This window comes from Anopheles cruzii, chromosome 3, assembly GCF_943734635.1.
Source record: "Anopheles cruzii chromosome 3, idAnoCruzAS_RS32_06, whole genome shotgun sequence".
NCBI classification, from domain to species: Eukaryota; Metazoa; Arthropoda; class Insecta; order Diptera; family Culicidae; genus Anopheles; species Anopheles cruzii.
In genome coordinates this window covers 22,631,812-22,651,214 of record NC_069145.1, presented here as the reverse complement: position 1 = coordinate 22,651,214, position 19,403 = coordinate 22,631,812, and the positions used below count along the sequence as shown (strand labels likewise).

The 19,403-nt window shown below is 51.8% G+C and overlaps 1 protein-coding gene across 1 annotated transcript in view; it reads left to right on the top strand.

Moving 5' to 3' along the window:
- Positions 1–19,403, top strand: part of LOC128273456 (homeobox protein homothorax) — a 142,703-nt gene that overhangs the window by 108,841 nt on the left and 14,459 nt on the right. Inside the window, exon 9 of the mRNA XM_053011422.1 lies at positions 17,409–17,507. Within this exon, the coding sequence (XP_052867382.1) occupies positions 17,409–17,507 (99 nt within the window). The remainder of the gene's footprint in view (positions 1–17,408; positions 17,508–19,403) is intronic.

Genomic DNA, 19,403 nt, shown 5'->3' with positions numbered 1-19,403 from the left:
ATAAATTTACAAAAGAAGTGTCTGTTGTCTAAGAAATGTGCACTTTACAGTATCTAAGTATATCTGTCAACCCAAGTACCAAACTTGTAGTTAAATGTCTGCCATTTTGGAAAATGTATCGTCTAATAACATAACAATACACCAATTGAGTTCTTGAGCAACAGACCGAAAACGCAGATTTTTCTAGCAAAACTTTTCACTTGACTTTTCACTGGGGTACTAAAAACCCTCAATTGATTAAAAAGAGGCCGTTCTATCCAGAAAAAGTGACTGTATTATGAGCATTATAGGCTTGCTAAAGACGTCATGGTGCCCTATTTTTTCGAAAACGATGTAGGGAGGACCACTACCGTCAATTCCGAGCGATATCGCCAGATGAAACCATTTTTTTTTGCCTGCAATTAAAGATATGGACTTCGCTGGAAGAAATGGATATGGAGATCATCAAGACGGTGCAACGATTCACACAAGCACTTTGATAGGCGTAAAATTTCGTGTTTTGGTGATGTGAATTGACCACGAAGATCATGCGATTTGGTAAATTTTTGAACCTTTTCAGGAGAGAAATAGGAAAAAGAATGCAACTGACGCTTCTGATTTTGTGCACGTTTAAGACACCTTGACTGTCGTACTTTGAGGCTGTCTTCCCATTTTAAAACACTGCCATTTCTCTAACTAAACGCTGGAAATTGAGCAATGGATTGTTGACCACAGAGATCTGTCAGAAGTGACCTGTAAGAATAAATGGAAACATTTATTGAACTCGATATGTTTCGTATTGATTTTCATATCCAATTTTGTGCCATTTTTCAAGAGTTTAATTCTAAAATACTGATTCAATAACCTAATTTGCATTCTCTGTGAGCATCAAATAACAGCAAAAATATCGATTCATTATTAATGTGCAGTTTTTGATACATAATTCATTTAATTCCCCACTCATGTAATGAGCAAAAAAGGAAAGAACAATCCTAAGCAATTATCAAGATCACTGGCAGTTTTGTGCAACCAACAGTCTCTGGGTACAACTTTGAAACTCTAGCTTGACCAACTATTCAATCCCGCAGTTAATTTGAGCTTCCAAATTGATCACAATGTACCAAACACTGTATCCCTTTCGGGGCAGCTACACCCCGAACCCCAACGATGCCCGGGTGAGGGAATTCAATTTCCTTCCAGCATTCGTTCGACGCAGGCAGATTCCCGACGGCATTTTGGTTCGAACCGCTCGGTTCGTTCCGCGAAATGTAAAACATTCCGGCGTTCGCGGCCATCACGCGCGGCGTACATTCCTCGCCGCCGCCGCCGCGCGATGGACGCGATGAATGTTTATGATTTGGTTGTGTTTTTATGTTTTTTTCGTCTGTTAAATAAAAGCTATCTTCGCTCGCGGAACGAAGCCAACCTCATCTTTCAAAATTCCGAAGCAAGCAATCGAGAGAGGGAAAAAAAACACGGGAAACAGACAGACCGGCAGGACCGATCAACCCGATCCGCGGGCGCGCGCGCCCCAGAGACAGGTGCTCCGAGACGCGCCGAGCTAAACGATGTTAAACCCTTAGCATCAGGAGGAGGCCCGAATAAGGAGAAGAAGGGTAAAAAAAACTAATCTCCACCATTTCGAACGGATCTCCGAATCCGAATGATAATTATAGGAATCACTTCGAAATGACAGGCACACCACACTAGGAGCAGCAGCAGCAGCAGCAGCATAAGAATATGATTTCGTTAGCATCGCTCACAGCTCGTGCCCCATTAGACTGTGTGTGTGTGTGTGTGTGTGCTAGTGTGGACCCGGCCTAATAGTCGGTTTATATAGGGAAATAATTTCCCCGAATGAATGAATCATAAAATAACCTGTAATTTATCGATGCAAAGGCGATTAACTGGCGATGCTTTATGCTTGATGCTTCTTCCCAGCCTGCCGGGGTGGGTCCCCACTGGCCTCCCAGCGGGCCACGGGCATCGCCGTCGTCCCCACCATGTTCGATCATGTCGAGATTCCCAAAATGGCAACCCATTAGCGCCTGTAGCTTAACGATGATGATCACGACGACGACGACTGGTCGATCGATCCGATCGATCCGACCGAGAAATAGAAAATGCACCGCCGGCTGGCCGGCTGTCCAGCCGGTGATGCAATCCGTGAATCCATTTTCGAAAATCGTGAGCAAAAATCGGGGCCCTCCCGAGGCTCCTCCTTCTTCTCCTGTTCCGCTCCGGCCACGGCTTTTGGGGCGATTGTGCACTTATTTATGCACTTCGTTCGCTGCGCGCATTCTTCATCGCGGGCACCTTAATTGAGTTCTAGTCCCGGGCCAGGGCTGCATTGCCCAACCGGACCGCGCCGCGGCCTTTGGGGCCTTCAGCCAGGAGACTCTTCACCTGTTCACCGTCTCGGTTTATCTACTCGCGACCGAGTACACTTAAAAACTGCGCGCCTCGGTCGGCGAGTGATTCCATTTTTAATGCACCATTGTGCCCGTCCACTTTGAAGTGCCTCCGAAGAGGCCCTAACACACACACACAGACACACGCACACAGTGTTGCGCTTTGTTTTGTGCGACTTCTATTTGTCTGTCTCCCCCGTGTGGATCCTGCTGCTGCCGCCGCCGCCGCGAATCTTTCCGAACGCGGTCGGTTTGCGGTCTCGAAATGTGCATATGAATTCCCATCTATATGCAAAACTCGCCGCCGCCTCCTCCGCCGCCTTCTCCGCCGCCTCCGGCCACCCTTTCCTGTGCCGCTCGCTCGCGCTAATCGCTTCGCCATATTGCCACAAGCCGCACGGAACGAACGCACGCGGAGAAATAATGACGGAATAAAATCCTGACACTCGCAGCAAAGTCGCAGAGTCGAGCCACCAGAGAGAGAGAGTGTCGCGCCTTGGGAATCGAATGCGCTTCGACAGTGTCGCGTCGAGTGTCCTTCACGCGCCCAAGAACCCCTGGGCCTCGGCCTGAGTCTGATTGACTTATGCGTTTGCTGCCCCTGCAACAGGGCCTCGGTCCCGCTTTCGCAGGGTAAATAATTACGAATTCAAACGGGGCAGCAGCAGCGCACAGAAGACGCTCAGGCACTGCTCAGGCCAACCTCCCCACCCCCCCCCCCAAACCCCCCCACAAGTGCAGCGGTGCAGCACGCCACGGAGTGCAGCCGTGTGCCGCGCGCGGACACATTTAAAACAAAATCGTTTCGCGCGAGGCCCGAATATGATGCAGATAATGCCAAATTAAAATGCGATGTGCATTTCGCGCCGGTGCACCCGCGCCGCGCGGTGTCGATACCGTCCCCGGTGGTGCCCGGTGGACCCGGTGGACGTGGCCTGGCCCCTTCTCTGGGTCTCTCCCTGCGGGCTCCTGCGCCTTCGCGGGACTTCGCGGGACTTCGCGGGCCTCGACGGGCTCTGACCTGCTGGGGTGTGTAGCAAATTATAATTAGCATATAGATTAATTTTGCATTTCGTTACTTTCGTTCGGTTTGGATTCTTTTTTTTTCGTCGCTGTCTCTGGGTGTCTCTCTCTCTCTCTCTCTCTGTGTGTTCTGGTCGCCAACTGTTTGGTCCGGCTGTGGTTCGCTGGCCGTTTGCTTCCCTCGATTTTCGCCTTCTTCTTGACTGCTTTCGGTCATCACGGCGTTTTCGGGGGATTCGTTTTATTGTACCTTCTTTTGGCCGCTGCTGCTGCTGCGTCTTGTGGTTCCTTCGAGACGACCGACTTTGACTTCGACTCCGACTTTTTTTTCCCTCTCGACGTTGACTCGCGCTGGGGACCGCTTTAAATTAATACGCTATTTGTCATTGGAGTTTGATAATAATTCCCAAACGAGTCGAGGACCCTCGGGCCGGCGGACGGACGTCCCGCGTTTAAATGGTTTGTTGTGTTTGGCGGCCGTTATTGGGCTGCGCGTCGCGTCGCGTTTTAAAATAGAAACCGATATGGCACCCCGCGAGGTCGAGGCCTTCGGGCGGTCCGAGCGCGCTTTCTCCAGGTTCTCCGGCCCGGGCCACCTCATCCATCGTAGCAGATCCAGATCGAAGAGCGTCGCGTCTGACAGGCGAAGAAGGTGGCCTCCAGAGGTTCCTTATACGCACGAACGCCAAGCACACGCGCTACGTGGGCTACGCGAGTGGAGCGAAGTGGAAACCAGAAAATCTTTGACTTTTTCAGCCGCGGATTATCCTCATCCATCTTGGGGTGCGCGGCTTGTGTCACCCCGGCGGTCCGTTCCTCCCCCCGGGGGCGAAACGAGGCCGGCCCGGACCTTATCGAATCCGATGCCCCGCGTGGCGGAACGAAAGGCGAACACATTTTTGAGTGAATCTGTCCCTCGGCGGCGGCCATCATCAGAAGGAAACCCAGCTTGTGTGTGTGTGTGCCCGTGCGTGTCCTCATCGGCCGATACACAGTCAATCGGTGGCCATTATCCGAAGGCACCGCTCGCTCTCTTCAAGGCGACGTCGGCAGTTCCCGTGAAGTCGGCTACGCACCGCAGGGGGCTTCCTCGTCCACACGGGAGGGAACCCGCGCGGTACGAGACAGCGGCGGCCGGACTCTTCGAAGCCCGAAGAATCGACAGCCGTCGGCCGGTCGGATGACCCCTAGAAGAGGGCCCACCCTCGGCGGTGGGCCGGTCCAGCGTCTGTGATCTTTGCGTTATCGGATCGGTCATGTTTCGTTACACATTTGGCAGCGTCGCAGCCAGCCAGCGTTCTGCACGCCACCTGGACGCATATGGCCCGCAACTCCCGAGTCCCTCGAGCTGACCGGTCCTGAAGGGCCGGCGGGTGCGCTTTGTTCTTCGCGTCCAGCGTCCTGCCGAAGGGTCGCTGCGCAAAACGTGCCGAAAAGATGCAGCGAAATGTGTTCGCTTTGGAAAAGGGCGAAGGCGCTGCTCACTCTCTCTCGGGGTACTGGGCGAAGAAATTGACCATTCCAGGACCGGGCCCGGGCCCTGGACCCCGGTTTGGTGACCGTCTTTAGAATGTGATCTTTCCCCAGTCCGGCCGGTCCGGCCCCGGTCTGGGCGATTGCTTTCTTCTGGGACGATAATCGGCCCTCGGCAGCCGTTGAAATGGACCTGAAATGGACAGTTGCCCCGAATGCCCTAGCGCGGGCCGAAGGGAAGCGGACCGGGGAACCGGACAGACGAAAATCTCATCTGAATAATCTGTAATAACATTTTCCTCCTCCGCCTGCTGCCGGGGCCGAGGACATTCCGAGACGTCCGGGCTCTCGAGCGTCCCCTCGAGCGCTCGGTGTATCCTTTGGCGCGGGCACAGAAATTGGTTTTTAAATCATCCACCGAGACCCCGGGAAGGCAGCCGTAAAGGGGGGCGCGGACCGGGGACGGAGCGAAAAAATCGAAAACCAATTGGCAGTAAATTTTGCTACGCTAAATCCTTGGCACAATCGCCATAAACCGTTATTACAATTTGCTTTGATTGACCGGCCACCGTCGTCGGCCTTCGAAAGGACTCCGAGACTTTTGGGCCGGACTGCTTTTTGCTGTTGTTTTTGGTTTTGGTCACCGATTTTCTTACAACGCACACATTTTCCGGGTCGGGGCGGGCGGACGTTTTATTTTCCGACCACCGGCCAGGCTCAGGAGTTTTGTTTTCAGTTGGCGAACGTTATTAACGCTTATCATGTCGATCGTCGTCTCCGCGCGACTGCCGGCATCTCGGGACGCTGGACACTGGGCTATCGTGACCTGGTCCCGGGTGGGATTTAATGTGCTCAATAATTCATACCGCTCCTAATGGCGGGGGCCTCGGTGACAATTAGACGCCGTAGGTCGAACCGGACGTCCGGGGAGACCCGAAAGTAGATTAAAGTGTTTACTCCGAACGCTTCGTTGCACTTTATTTCGATCGTTCGGATTGGGGCCGGTCTATATGCCATTTTCGTGCCTCGCATTTACCGCAAGGATGTAAACAGTTTGCGTTTAATACGCAACGCACAGAGGGATTGGTGATAGAAGGGATCAATTTTGATACTTTTTTCTTTAATACATTGAACACGGAACTAAGAACGGAACCAAGTAGAGCACTCACAACTCGAAAGAGACTCAGAATTAAAGAGAGACATTCCACTGTTTAAAGTTCCACGGTTTTAATGTTCCTCTTTCGAATCAGTTTCGAATCCGAAATTGTTCCTTTGTGGAGTCCTACGACGCTCGTTGCTTATTAAGACAAAATCGCCATTTTTTAATATTTGAAACCTCTTAAAGCAATACGATTTTCCAAAAACAAGCTTCGACAAGCATTTGATGCGATTGTGTAGCAGTTTTCTTCAGCAGATAGCGGAAAAGCAATGATCCCTGCAAAAAGTATTTTTCAAGCACAAATGTCGACATGGTCTAACCCCTTTAAAGATAAGATACCAACTAAATTTTTTTTTAGATCTGAAATCATTTATCTGATGTCAATACAAGGCAGTGTTACCAAAAAAATCGTAATGAAGAGTACCAAATTGACAGCTAAAGAGACTTTTTACGCAATCCGATTTCATATTTCTAGACCTGGTATGCTTGAGTAGGACACTCTACAGCAACTTCTATGCAAAACTTGGGTCTTCTAACGTTGAAACCAATAATAGTGTATGGTAATGACCTTGCGAACATATTCAGATCAAGACGTTTAAGATGATGGACCCATTCATTTAGGCCATGGCCGTAAAGTTTGATTGGATTTCCTTCATCAAAAGGACCGTTGTGACGTCAACTCGTCGACTTTCGGCTCGGAATTCAGTTCAGGAGTTCGATCACCTTACTAAACTTCAAGTTGAGAGAACTTGTTTTCATTAATGAGAAAGAAAGAAGTTGGCAAAAAGTTTAGAATCGGATTCCGACGTCACCGTCCGAATAATAAATATGTTATAAATAAGGAAAAATAGAGAACTAAGCAATTTCACACACCCCAACTAAATGCGCGAACGACGCATTAAGGTGCACCCGTGTTGGCCCAAGTCGTTCCGTTCGATTTGCAAACTGTCATCACCTCAGCCAAGTAACCGTCGGAACGTGATTTGATATAAATTATCTTTCGCTTGCCAAACCCGAAAAACAAGTGGCCGCGGGCGACTTCTTCGCCAAGAGTTACACTTTTCGACCCCCCTCACAGGTATGTCGTGTGCCTGGTTCCTCTAATTTTTTTTTCTTTTGCTGGGTGAGCTGTTGATACCCCCAATTGAAGGTCGGATGGAGCGTGCTAAGAGGGGTGAAAGAAACTGTATCATTATCTCTTACCCGTGAGTGCTCTTTAAGATGGAAAGATACTCCCTGGTGGCGGCCGCCACCGAACGGAACGGAACCCCGCCGCCCCCCTTGGTTGCGTCAAGGATGGGAAGTCCGGGAGCGGCACCACTATCGGTGGGGCCTGTGGGTGGTGGTCGAGGATGCCAAGATAATGCCAAGACAATGGCCCATTGAAAAGACACAAAAGCAGCACTTCCTTTCGCGCGCGCGCCCAACCTGCCCCCGGGGGACCAGGAGGCCCGGCGAAGCGCCTCCGGGGCGGACCGTCCTGCGGAAAAGTCCGCCGCCGGCGCGTTGTCGGTGATCCCGGGCGATAATAGTAATGATACGTTGCAATTGATTTCTACACCATTTTTATTTGATGTAATGAATCGGCGGCCGGCTGAGTAGCGATCAGCGTCCCCCGGCGTTCCGCACCAGAGTCCGCGCCCTAACCTCTACGGTGAATGGTGACACACGGACGGACCACGCAGTAAAAAAAGCGAGAAGCAACGGAAACGGACAAGATACATAAAGTAATTTTCAATACACTTAAAATCCCAAAAGCCCAACCCTCGAACGTCGACGACGACGGCGACGGCGACGCCGTCGACGGGATCAGATTTGGTCGGGGCGGGCCGCGCGCGTCTTGAGACGCAAGGCGTAAAAGAAAAAGGACACACCAGGGTACCATTCCGATGCCCACGGTAACGATCATTTGTGGGAAATGATTTTTACCGAGCACCAAGCGGCACACAACATCGCACAACGACACAATGCAACAACACCAACCGGGACGGGAACCGGCAGGAGCAGAAACTCCTGCCCGAAAGTTATCGGATTTTGTCCCAATTTCAAGCAGCCGATCCAGACCGGGCAGATCCATTCCATTAACACCGTTACAGTTGAATTAATTGACGACTGTGACACTCGAGGCTGGGCTGAGGGCCGGGCCGGGCCGGAGGCCGCTTCCCCGGCCGTACGGGGAAGAATTATGTTTCCCCGGTGTACCATTTTCTTTTCACCATTCACGGACAAGCAGAGGCCGCCGCAAAAAAAACACACAAAATCTTCACGAAAAGGTAGACCAAACAAACAATAAAATTTAAGGGAAAGCCCTCCCCGGCGTTGGGTCGTTGAGAGGAAGAAACATGGCACACACACACACAGGCCGGGCGACGCATAAAGTTCCCGAAAGTCAAAACACGGCCATCCCTCTGGGTGTTCCGCCGAATTTTCCGATTTTCAAGTGTCGATCGGTGAAGCGGAAACGGACAAGTCCAAGGGCACGGAGCGCCGGCTCGTCATACCGCGGACACGATGTTCCCACGATGCATGTTAGTAGGGACTGTTATGAAATGACTCACCTAACCAACTGATACTGAGTTAGCATTTGGTCGTGTCAAGCATAAAATGGCCTTTATTTTATTGGTCTTTATTCTAACAATTTTAAATGCATTTTTTTAATGTTTAAACCAAACAGTCGGCTGGTCCGTAGATCATTCGTCTTGGCTGCATCGATTCAGTTCGAACCCTGTCGGTGCATCAACTTGAGTCCACGACTTTGAGTTGGCAGCTTAATACAGCTCTGTCCGTCCTAATAATAATAAAGCGTCTATCAAGTGTTTGGATTTTAAACTACCGATTACTTGAGTTTTACAAAATTCTGGAATTTGTACACATTTAGTAAACACTTTGACATTTACGAAATAGGAACAGATACAGAAAATTGAGAAATATTAAAAACTTATTTCCAAAGCGGTGAGTCTTCAACTCAAATTGTACGGAATTTGAAAAGCAAGTTTAATTTTAGCTAATTTCCACATCGGTGGTTATGTTAATTAAGCAAAATTGTCATATTATGGCTTTGGTAACCCACACGACGTGCAAAAGAAGCCAATGCACCCAAAACGAGTGACGAAAATAAAGAAGGAACCGCCGGAACGATACCGATAAATGTTGGCTTAGGTTGTTTCATGTAAAGTTGGACGACATTTGGTTTCAACAGGACAGCGACAGCCAAAATCGATATTTTGGGCCCCATCGTCGGAATCCAAACGCTAGATGGACTACCCTTTACATAAATAAAATAATAACTATCAAACAGATTGGCTGGCTTACAGTCTTGTAGCTTTTGTAGAGTGAGACCATCATCAACACCCTACTTGGAAAAGGCGATATTTAGGGAATCTAGCATAGTTGGGTAGAACTTGAATTTGAAGCCAAAATAATGTTATTTAAGGGACCATTCCTTAATTCCTCAACTTATGCCGTACGAGACGGAAGTGACCAGCAACGTTTCCATTCAATTCGATGTAGTTTTCCGATCGCTTCTTACATTTTGAGCCACTCTCAGCTAAACAAAACAACAGAAACAAGCAGCACGGAAGCTTTACACATCGTGTTGAGCGCGAAACCAAATCAATGCGCTTACTAACCTGTGCATATTCGCACAAGTCGCGCTGGAACTCGAAATACACCGTCGAAATGTCACCGAGAAGGTGACAGGTAACGGTCCCGAAGCAAAGCCCAGAGAGAGCTGGCGACATTCCGGCGGAGCCCTATCCCGCTAGCCATAATGTGCAATCGAAACAAATTGTAACGCCCGGAGGAGGATTCGCTGGGCCAGCGCGAGGACGATCGGCCGACGATCGCCACCGTGTGGGGCTGTCAACGCGAATCACGTGTCGGCGACGGTTGGCTAAATTACACAACGACAATTAATACCATGCATGCATGCAAATACACCACCACCGCCGCTCTCGACGTTGTTTTTCGGTTGTTTTTTCGCCATTTCGGCCGTTTTAAATTTATGTTGTCTTATTACGTTGCCGTATCTTCCTTTTTTTGGTTGCTGTTTCGTGTGGCCCCGTGCCTGTTTTCGTCGATTTTCGTCGACAGCCAGTCCGCGCGCGTCCGTGTGTTGTGTGTGCGGTGCTATGGGGACTTGTCATCATCATCATCATCATCGGTTGGGTCGGTTGGGTTTGCAGTTTGCGCTTTTATTTTTAGTCACCAAACACGGCCACGGCACGGTACGGCCACGCCGTGAAAACCATATTTTTGCCCCGCACACACTCACGCAGCCTCTGACACGCAACACGTTACGCCGTGCGGGTCTCATAACGCGCGCGCACGAGGTTTCGCTTTTCGCGTACGGTGTCAATATTAATTTAAAAGCCATACGCGAGTCCTCCAGCATCTCCGGCCGCGTCACGGGCACTTGTCAGGCGAATTAATTACAGAATTTTGTCCACACACACACGGGGGTATGGCACACACGGAAATGATTACTTCGGACCCGGCGCGAGCAAACGCTATCCGTGGCGTGTCCGTGCCGTATTCCGCCGTTGTGTGTCCCGGTCCCGTGAAGGGATTTTAAAATTCATTGTGACAACAGTTAAGCTACTTTTGTTTTCTTGTTGCGGTGCTGTTTTTTTTTTCGGTGCCACTTCCTTTACTGGCGAACACGAAAACAAAATGGCGCTGCGGCTGCCGACGTACGACGACCGCAGGCGGGAGCAAAAGTTTTTCTTTCGAAAAACGTTCCGTTTTGGGCGGGCGAAATGAATTTATCCTTCGTGAATGTGTCGGGACGCGGTGGCCAAGGATGGGCGGGCGGGTACGGTGCTCTTTCGCTACTATAAACTTGGTTGACTGTCGCCGGGAGTTTGCCGCAACATCTTAAGCCTTCATAAATGTATAAAGAACCGGCAACCGGAGCCCGGATTCACCGCCCTCGGAAAAGGATCACCTCGGCGCGGCACACAAAATCCCATCTAAAATTCTGCCCGCACGCACCGCGGCCCGCTCGACCCCCCACCGGAACCCCCCAAATAGGGAGTAGTTTTTCGGGGGCCCCAAGGATCTCTTCGCTTTGCCTTCTTCTTCTTGTGGGGGGATAAAAAGATGAGAGGACCGGCGAGCCCGAACGAAGGACCGGGGTGACCATTATCACTTAGTTTATATGCCAACAAATTTTGGTCACCGTCTGGCAGCCGGTTATCGCGGCTGCCCCGGGAACCCGGCCACCCTTAACCGGTTAAAAGGTCCTTTTTCTTTGGGGAAAGCGACGAGAAAAAAAGGATCAACCCAGAGGATGGGGCCACTTTTGGGGTGTGTAAATTCTACGATTTAATATGCAACCCGCCGTGTGCGCGCCGGGCCCGAGACAGTCCGACAGTGCTCAGGTGTGCACGCAGCCGCAGCACCGGCAGATTAGTAAACGGTGCACACACACCAAGGAGAAGGACGAGGCAACCCAAGTTTCATAAGTTTCGGCCCAAAGTCGGGCAGCCTGGGGAGCGAAAAAAAAAACGGCAACCCGGGATACCTTTTGCCTATTACTTCGCCCACACGTTGGCCCACAATGTAACCTACGGCGCGCGGGTGGGTCGTAACATCGTGAACCGGACTGCCGTCGCCCGAAATGCCCGGTTGCCCCGGCTGCCCGGGTTCATCTTTTACGAACGCCCGAAAGAGATTGGTTTCTCCGGGGTTTTTTTTTTCCTTCGGCGGCTCCCAAGACCTTCCGGCTACAGCACCAAACCACCAACAGACATCAGACCAGACCTTAACAGTACCCCGGGTGGTGGTGGCCCAAGTTATGACCCCACGACAACGCGCCAACTCTTTAGCTTTCTTCACGCGCAAATTCCTTTGGCACAAGATATGATTAATGCCACCCTCGAAATGGTGCTCAACAGCTGAGGACCCGAGAGGACCCCTGGAGGAGTTTTGGACGATCGGGGAAAGTAGTACTAGCGTCATCTGCCAGATGGCGCTATCGGCCTTAGTAGTAATAGCGTGTCCCCCCGAATGCGTGGACCAATCAAACGGTGGGCTCAAGTCCACAAACCCGTCTCTCCGTCGTCGTCCTTGGCAGGCCACGTGGAGTAATCAATTGCTTCTCGGGACGGGAGCCCTCGAAGGGCGCTATTTATTTCTTGTTACGCTTCTCCGATAGTTCACCCCATCGGGCAATGGGTGTGCTGAGAAGTTTGTTTGTTTGTTTGTTTGGTCCCGTTTGGTCATAGTTTTTCGGACGACAGGGCCTCCCGGACCTGTGCTCGGTTGGTTCTGGCTATGAGCCTGACGGGACGAGAGAGAGAGAATATCGATTGTTGATTGGGGCCTCCGCCCGAGTCGTGCAGTTACTGGGCCTCGGGAAATCCGCCAGGTTTTGATTGGGCAACCTTCGCGCGCAGTCATCGTGCTGGGTGATCGCGATTCCATCAACCGATCGATCGATCGATCGCTTTCAGGGGTGATGTACATGCAAAGCTATAGACTCGCCAACGTAGCCGAAGCCATCGCCCAAAATCTATGACCACGCGAGGTCTACGGGGGAACGGAACTTCCAGTGCTTCCAGCCGGCGCTGGCGTTTGCTTTTTGCCTTCGACAATCTGCTTTCTTCCTGCGGCAAAATTTGTCCAACTTCTCCACACACACACACACCCAGCTGCTGCTGCTGCTGCTGCCGTCCTTTCCCATCTGCTCCTTTGTCATGGCCAGCGGGCCCCTGATATCCTTTCGCCTTCATCGCCGGTTGTTCCGATGGTGCGTTATTCCGCTTCGAATTTCAGCGTTGCCATCGACGGCTTTTTGTTTCGTTGTTTTTTGGTTTTTTTTTTCATTTGGTTTGTTGTTGGGGGGCTCTCGGGCCACTCGGAAATTAGCATTTGTGCCCTCAGGCAACCTCCGCTCGCTCGCTCGGTGTGTGTTTGGTTGGTTGGTTGGCTGGTTGGCAGGTTTTGTTTTCCACCTCCTTTTTCCGTGTGCCGTGTGTATGTGCTCCGATTCCGATTCGGGTTTATTTCATCACCGGGACCCGGGGCCGTTGTGTGCCTTCAACTTCTTCTAACTTCTGCTTCTTCTACTTGGCGCTTGTTGGCGGGTTACCTGCCTGGTGGGTTAGGCCTTCTTCTTGCGCCTCTTCCCCTTTGTGGTGCGGTGCTCGAACAAACTCAAAATGGTTCCATTCTGCTGGGGCCCGCGGCTCGACTTCCCTCTTCTCTAGCTCATTTCAATACGAACCCCATTAGAAAGACGCCCGCGCGCTCGCGCGTGTGTGTGTGTGTGGGTGGTGTGGGAGGGTGAGAAAACACCGGCACACACACACGCCGGAACACAAATTGCCGAAATGAAAAACAACATCAAAACCCCGTTTGTTGGTGGCGGGCGAGCAAAAACAAAAGCATAAATGAATCGTTTGCCACGACGACGGCGCAAGAGCGCCTGGCATATGTGTGGCGCAGGGGGCTGCTTACCGCATAATGGCAGCACCCCACCCCCCGCCGCAGTCCGGCTCGGCACTCGTCGTGTTCGGTGCGGGAGCGGAAGCGTGTCGAGCGGAAAAGTTTTTTGACGAAAAGAGTTCCTTCTTCTTTGGGCCGCGGGCCACGGGGCCGGGGTCGTTCTTGGCCACGGAGCCGTGGCTATTTCGGTTGTTTCGCCGTGCCGTGACGCCATTTTCCGGGCCCCGTTCGTTCCATTTTGTGTGGGGAATTTTTGAGCCCCTTCGTCCCGGACGAAACTTTGGCGCGCGCTTCGCCGATAATACCGAAATCGCAAGCCGATTAAAACGCCGAATCGCCTCGGAACGGAAGTCTCCGTCGGTGTCGGCTCCACTGCGTCGTTCGGGGGTTTTTCATTTTGTTTCTTTTCCGTCTGCCACGGTGGCTCTATTGGCGGGCTTTAATCACCGCTCATTTCCTCGCATACTCCTTGATAAGGACTTCTTGGCAGGTTTGGCCGTTGAAGCCAAGCACTCCTACTTGGCGATGATCGTAAGGCGATGAAAAGCCTTAAGGAAATGGCCTGGGATGCTCTCGCCAGTCCTACGTTAGGTTTCTAGCTGAGCGACTAAGCGCGTAATTCAAGCAACGGAAAACTCCGGCCGAAATGACTTCGACTTCCAGTTAAGAACTTTTAGCTTCAGGCTTACGATTGTAGCAGGCCTTGTTGGCGTTTATAGACACGAGTTCAGATCCACAACACTTGGCGCTTTGTTTGGATCTAGAAAAGAAAACAGTCAGCAAATTAAATCGCAGCAACCATCATCCTGCAGGCTATATTATTGAATGTAGAAATTAGCGAAAGAAGCAGCAGCTGAAGCCATTTGTTGGATGTGTTTCTTTTGACATAAAACTGCACATTTGTTTGTTCAACAAGCATCCTTTGGTTTTTTGTGTGGTTTTCGTCTGTGAGTCAATCGAAACGTAATCAAAAACATTGAAAGCATCGAAAACGTGGACATCAAATTTCCAAACACAAACTGTGTTTGCTCGCGGAATTATCGATAAACAGTGATGTTTTATGGTAAATAACAAACTTCTTATGGTTTTTTCTCTTAGTACCAGAACGGCTAGAGCACTTCGCAGTTTATGCATTGTGAGGGTTCGAACTGATAGGTTTCGCATGGCTAGTATAAACCACATCGTTAGGAACTACTTCTGATGACCCGATTGAATCTCCATCTAGTAATTTCAGGTTGCTCAATAGAAACTAATTCAAAATGATTTTAAATGTACTTTAAGCCAATACTAAACACTTCTGGCACTCTGTTTACGCTTGTGGCTCGTTAGTTTCCAGTCCACGTAGTACCGTAACGAAACCATCTCGCGACGAACGACTTAAGGGACCACTTTTTCCATTCGATTTCCCGTAACCGACGGCGCGATTTGTTTTTTTATCGACTCAACGAAAGAATTTGATTAAATTCTTCGGCGGCCATCTCTCTCTATCTCTCTCTCTCTCTCTCTCTCGCTCTCACTCGCTCGTTCGCTGTGAACCAAAAAGTAAAGATGGGCCGTCGGCGGTGGCAAATAACATTTTCCATAAAAATTACATCAATTTCTTCCGCGAATCTGGCGTTCCGGGGTTGCGGGCGCCAACGGAGGATAAGTGCCGTGCGTGTGTGCGTGTGTGTGTGTGTGCGGTGCGTGTAGTCAAAGTGAAGTTGTTGAGTTGTTGCTCCCTCGGAAAATTTGTTTCCAGCGACACACACGCTCCTTCCACCCCACCGCCGGGGGGTGGCAAGTTTAACGAATCGAGCTTGAGGAGCCCGTGGCCCATTTTGGGCTTCCACACACACCCTCGTGTGTGAGCCTCTGGAGAAAACGAATAAAGGCGCGCGGGCGCGGGAGACAAATTTGTTGGAAAATGCGCTCCGACCAATTACCATTACGGGGCTCCGTGTGCTGTCGGGAGATCGTAAAACAAGCGCTTGGCGGTGGCGGCGACGATGGCGAGAAAATTGCCAATCTAAACGATTAATAATATTTTCCGCACTGTTCCGCACCGTGCACCGCGAATTGATGGGACCTGCCAAGGGTTGTGGCGTGAAACCCAAAATAAAACACAAAAAAGAGCCTGAAGTGCGTCGGGCTGTCGAGGTGAATCTTCCGTCAAGCGGCGACCTTCCCGAAACCGAACCACCCACCGGAGCCGCGGAAGGAATGACTTTTTTCCGGAACAGTCAAAAGTAACTGTTTCCTTTCCGGCGCACCCCTCGCCTGCCGGTTTCGCCGAAATCGACGCAAGGCGCGACCCGGGGGGACCCGGTCGTCATCAAACGCCGTCGGAATGTGTTCGAGCGGCTGTGATGGGTTTGTTTATGGGCGGCAAATGAAACAATAATGTTTGGAGCCGTCCGTCCACACGCCCGCCTGCCAGCCAACAATAACGCACCGAGATGAAACACGGGACGCACGGGACCCGGCGCAGCATACAAGACGCACTTTTCGGTGGAGATCGGCGCATTACTTAGCGCAGCGGTCCGGCTGAAGAGCGACCATTTCCTGCCTGCCACGGTGCTCCCAAAAATGGACACGTGGTTCCGGTTGCTGTTGTTGGCCGTCTTCTGCTTATGCTGCGACCCGCACAGCATAGGGCCTTCGAACACAAACACCGATTGACGGGGGCGCTCAGCATTCCGACAGAGCGCATTGGAAAATGGAAAATGTAGCTATTTTTACGAGGCGAGCGCAGGAAAACTAAGGAACTGAAGCTACTGTTTTATGGGTCGCCGACGATGACACGACCGTGGCCCCGTCCGGTGTGTGTGTGCGCCGGCGATCGTTTCGCGGAAATCGGCCACACAGAAATACCTCCCTTGAAAGAGGCCGCGCGCGCTCGGGGTTTATTTTTTCCCGGAGAACAGCCACATTTTCCGCGGGCGGGTGCCTTTTTTCCCCAAAAGTGACACATTTTCCCCGCATGTTTCCACGAACGCCTTTGAGGTCTTTGACGACGACGGGTCTACGCGTTTGCGGAATCGCGAGTCCTGGGGGAAGTTGAAAGCGGACCGTCCAAAGGCTACGCCAAGACCAGTTCAAACAGATTTCGGAACCAAACGCACACACACCGCGACTGCGAGTCCAAGTCCGAGGGGTTCATTATTTTTTGGCGTTTATGCGTTTTGCCCTTTCATCCGACGGCGGCCCGCCAACCAGTCCGCTCCGCTGCTTTGTGACCAAAAGTACAACATTTTGTAGTCACTTTCTTGCATCCGGACGGCCGACCGGCCGGCGGCATGTCCACTGATCTCTGGCAGAGTCGTTTTGCGCGGGACGGAAAGAACGAGACAGAGACTTTGTAGTTCGTTACCACGGGCGGATCTAGATATTCAATAGCTCCGCCATCGATCCGCGGCCGTTCGAGGAATCGGCCCCGTAATGAGAGATGCTGGTCGGCCGGCCGGACCTCTCAAGAGTCACATTCCGCATGGTCCGGCAGCGCACCGCAAGAGCGCCCATATTAACCTCGTTTTGGCTTCCCCCCGGTCGGGCGTAGTAAATCGGACAGGAGTGGGTAATCGATTTTAACCAGGTGTTTAACAGAACTGACGTACCGCACGGTGCACGGACGGGCACCATCGTCTGACTTTTTACATCGTTTCCCGGGACCCGGAAAACTGATTACTCCCGTAGCGAAAGGCATCCCGGCCAGCGTAGCGTAGCCCCGTAGGGCCCTGTCTTTCGAGTCCGTCCCCTATCTGGTTCCCGGGCAAACGCTGAGGGCACGCCCGGCACAAGACGTGGTACGGACAACAGTAAATCTGGCACCAATAGACCTCGCCCGTGTGAGGTGTCGGACCGTATCGGTCCAGCCGTCGGATATGATCTTCCAATCTCTAATGCGTCTTTCTGTCTCTCTCTCTCCCTCACAGGTCGATGGTGTTCGAGGCGAGAATGGTCGTCACCATCCGATGCCCGAGTCGATCAGTCCCGGCGCGTCCTTTACTCATCCGTCTTCCTCGGTAGCCCAGGTAAGTGTCGGCCGACACCAGGCCCCTTGGTTCATGCAAATCCCGGCCGCCCGCCCCGGTGACAATGATGATGATGGTGTGTAGTTATCGTCCACTCGCCGCCGTCGAACCGTTGGAAATTGGGCGCGACCGGGCAGCGGGCTATACATGTGCGTATCTGTCACATACCTTGCAGGCGCAACCGCCCGACACGTGCGCGCGCGCGCTCGTACAGCGCTTCCGGGGCACGGCCCGTGGACGTGCTCGCAGGACCTTCCATGTATTAATCGGGGAACGGTTTTCGGACGGCGGCGGCGGCGGGCGCCCGGTCTGCGCCGTCACGTCTGCATCCGTCATCTGCACACGAAACGTCTGAAATTGACATGTTACAGCGTGTGGCGTTCCGGCCACCGGGGGTTCCGGGGTTGAGAAATTGCTTGCTACCAAGTACACCGAGGCTTTTGGTACACGATTTCCCGGCCCTGATAATAGCCACCCCCGCACGACATGCTTCGTGGGCGGCCCCCGGAGCTATTCGGCATTCGGATCGACACAAGTTTTTTCTCAAGCGCTAACGGTGCGCCAGTTCCCAAGTAGAAGATGCCGTATAGAAAGGGGTCCACTCGACCAATGGGCACCAATTGTGGACGGTTTCGCAAACACAACGACGGCCGGCCCCGTGAGTGGTGGCCGCGTGTAATGAGGTCGGAAAAACGGATTCCCCCGGAAGGCCGGCCACCGGGTCACACCCGCAAAATGGGATTGGCGGCTCGTCAACTCGGGCTAATAATTCTCTCGCACTTCTGGCAACCCCTGGCCGCGTGCGTTTTTCTGGGTGGCGAGGGTGGCCAGGACTCGGCTCGCCCGAACGACGGCTGGGCTGTGAGTGACAGCATTTCAAGAATGCAGGAAATGTTGTTGGTGGCGCACTGTTTGTTGCCGGCACTCCATAGAGGAGAGGGTTCTATTATTGTTATTACTTTTTTACGGCCGAACGAGAATTGCGGCGTGGCCTTCCGGTGCGGGACTGGAACCGGTGCCGGCCAGGATGTGTTTTTGGGTGAATCAAAATAAATTCATTACACGGATGATGGACACAGCACAGCACCACCATTTGGGCCATCGATCCGGCCACGGTGAAGGTGTATTCTGCCGTTCTTTTCTTTTTTTTCGGTTTTGCCAATTATTTCCAAAACGGCACACAAATCGGTCGACGGACGGCCAAGGCCATATTGGGCCGGGGCTAATTTACGAGAAGTTAAAGACACGATTTAACCTCGTCCGCCCGTCGCTCTATGATGGCCATTAAAGTTTACGAGCGCCATTTGCATCGAGCTTAATTCGCGCGATCCGCTCTGCCCTCCCGTGGCCCAAGAATCGCCATAAGGTGACAACGACTCCTCCACTCTCTCCATCTCTCTCTCTGTCTCTCTGTGTCTCTCTGTTTACCTTTGGTTGCCTCACCGTAGGGGATTTAATGTTTGTTCCGGATCGTTTTGAAATGTTTCGCCGTACGACGCACCGCACCGCACCGGTGTTCCCACCAAAGTCCTCGTCCTCCCCTCGTCGGGCCCGAGCCATGTTTTGGCACAAAACACTTAAGAAGCGACGAAATACACAACAAATGAGCCCGAAAATGAACCATTCGAGAAGGCCGATTCGGTTCGGAGTTGGCGAATCAATGTGTCCGATGAATATCCAAATCATCCCCAGCATCGGAAGGAGTCGAGAGGAAAAAAAACCCCAAGAACCGACCGGGAGAGAGAGAGAAACGGGGGCAAACGAAGGCAACCCAACCTTGGCTTGGAGCAAAGAAGAAAACGGCTCAAGCCAAACGTGAAAAGCGGGAGTTGGGAAAAAGATAAAATTAAAACTAAAAACTGAGAAACGACTGACGAGAAGCGGACGACCAACAGC